This window comes from Diaphorina citri, unplaced genomic scaffold (genome assembly GCF_000475195.1).
Source record: "Diaphorina citri unplaced genomic scaffold, Diaci psyllid genome assembly version 1.1 scaffold7663, whole genome shotgun sequence".
Taxonomy (NCBI): domain Eukaryota; kingdom Metazoa; phylum Arthropoda; class Insecta; order Hemiptera; family Psyllidae; genus Diaphorina; species Diaphorina citri.
Genome location: NW_007385039.1, coordinates 444 through 2,888, shown reverse-complemented (window position 1 = coordinate 2,888; position 2,445 = coordinate 444). Strand labels below are relative to the sequence as shown.

Here is a 2,445-nt window from a genome sequence, read left to right as displayed (position 1 = left end):
GGTGTATAGCAGATACAAAAAGACATCTTTTCTTTATTCTGCTATCGCCATTCGGCGAAAGCTAAAGCCGCTACAGCAACAACAACAACAACAACAAAAGTTGCGTTAAGCTTATACGAATTTACGAAGGATACTTAGTAATGTATTGTTTCATTGTTGTAATGAACAATACATTACTAAAAATATCATGATTATTAACAACGTACAACAGGTGAAAGTAAACTTTTATTTATATGAAGCAGATTAGATCTGTTCCTTTCTTGGGCTCTGTAAAAAATTTCCTTTCTGTTTCAGGGCTCGTCACGGCATATTTTGCTCGACCCCAGCTGTAGCTTTAACACGCAAAGTACCACTAGGTGTTGTTAGATCCATGACTATCACTGGTATTCCTATATCTGCTCAGGATGCTTACAATGCGGGTCTTATTACCAGAGTGGTGTCTTCTAACGAGGAGTTAGGTGAGATATGACTGGCTGCTAACCTGCCTCGGTGGTGTAGTGGTCAAGACGCTCGCCTGGTAAACAGGAGGGCGTGGGTTCAGTCCCACCCGAGGTCTGAAATTTTATCCTCAATATAATTTGAGAATTGGACCTCAGTAACAGTATAGTAGAATACTGTTGGAGTAAAGGGACTTTTCAGGCCTATGCGAGCAGTACAAATAAGACTATTATTATTACCATCCTCTCGGAAGCGAAGAGAGAAGGAAGGCAGGATAGGGGAAAGCCAGCCGTTCCGAGAACGAACCTTATCTGTTTAGGATAAAATCCGTCCCGGGCGGTAATCGAACCCACGACCTAGCGCTTAAAAGGTATCTTTGTCGTAGCATGCCCACCCCGTAGTATGCGTATGCCTCTCATCAGATGGGTGAGAAGAGACACAGTACTTCCCATTTATGTGCTGGGTCAACACGAGAACACCAGAAAGTAACCCGTTTAAATAATTGCAATCGACATTTGCGAATGCAGATTTTTCTGTCTAGGAATCAAACCCGAGATCTTCTGCCTGGCAAGTTTACATACTGATGGAATATTTGTCTCTGATTACAGAAAGTGAAACCAAAGTCCTCACGAGTGCAATTCTAGAGAACAGCAGATCTGTATTGACGCTGGGTAAACAGTTCTTGTATCAACAAATGAGCTTGAACATTGAAGAGGCTTATAGGTGAGTGAAATAACTTCTAATTAAATACCTCTACAAGTACTTGAAAACGGCTACTTTCTCTGTGGCGTGGTCAAACTTGGCGGGGCGGAGCGCAACCGTGCGTTGGGGGCGGAGCGCTACCCAGCACAACTCCTTAATACACGCCAGCCTATTTAGCTTGGAAGGTATCGCGCCTGCCTTGTAAGCGCTAGGTGGCAGGTTCGATTCCTGCCCGGGGCTAATTTTTTTCTCAAGCAGATATGGTTCGTAGTCAGCCTAGATTGCTTGGTTGGTAGCGCGCCTGCCTTGTAAGCGCTAGGCCGCGGGTTCGATTCCCACCGGGGGTGGATTTTATCCTGACCGGATGACGTCCGTTCTCGGAACGGCTGGCTTTCTCCTATCCTGTCTTCCTTCTCTCTTCGATTTCGGGACGATTAGACCTTGGCAGTTACAGTTCCCTGTACCAAACCTCTTAAAAATAATAATCTTCTTCTTCACCTTTTCCCATGTTCAGATGTGGTCGGCCTCTCAATCAGCTTTAGAGTGGTCGCTTTGAGGCCAACTGGTTTTGGCTAAAACAAAATTTTCCGAGTGGGATGCCCTTCGCACTCAACCTTCGCTATTGATAGAGCGTGAGGAAATTTGGACCAGTCTACGCCCTGTTTATAGTCCGCTAGCTAGACGCTGATCTACTCTCTGTTTATTGTCCCTCAGCCAGACTTAGTTCCTCAAAAATAATAATAATATATATATTAAAAAAAAAAAGGGCGTTGATACTCGTTCAGATCGGAAGAGCGTCGTTAAAAAAAAAAAAGGTCGCTGATACTCGTTATTTTCCAGGCTCGGAGGCAACACAATGGTTCATAACCTGTGTTTGAAGGATGGAGTGGAAGGTATGCACGCTTTCAGTGAGAAGAGACAGCCTGTGTGGAGTCATACTGATGATATGTTCCCTGGTGTCAAATAGACAGCAAAGGAGAAAGAAACAAATTCATTATTATTATTTTACAAAGGGTCAATTCACAGCATTTGATACTAACCATTTTTTTTTTTTTTTTTACAAAGGGAATAGAACAGTTGCGCTCACTTGGGTGATGTTTCAAAGTCATAGAGCAGGAAAAATAAGGACCAACGGAATTTTTCTTTTTCTTCTACGACTTCTAGATCCCGATATACATAAATCGATTTAAAAAATACCGGTAAATCGTGAACTTTGACGTCACGGCATACGCTCCCGTACACGATGACGTCACATCAAATGTCCCGAGCAGGCAACACATTAATGTGTTTGTGCGCATTTCTTTC

General features: G+C 43.3%; 1 protein-coding gene across 1 annotated transcript; it reads left to right on the top strand.

Moving 5' to 3' along the window:
• Window positions 1-294: 294 nt before the first annotated feature.
• LOC103522261 (enoyl-CoA hydratase domain-containing protein 3, mitochondrial-like) lies at window positions 295-2,240 on the top strand (the record flags this gene model as incomplete). Its single annotated transcript, XM_008487366.2, has 3 exons — window positions 295-458; window positions 1,047-1,161; window positions 1,981-2,240. Coding segments are annotated over 3 exons (406 nt in total), but the record flags the coding sequence as incomplete, so codon positions are not given.
• Window positions 2,241-2,445: the final 205 nt, after the last annotated feature.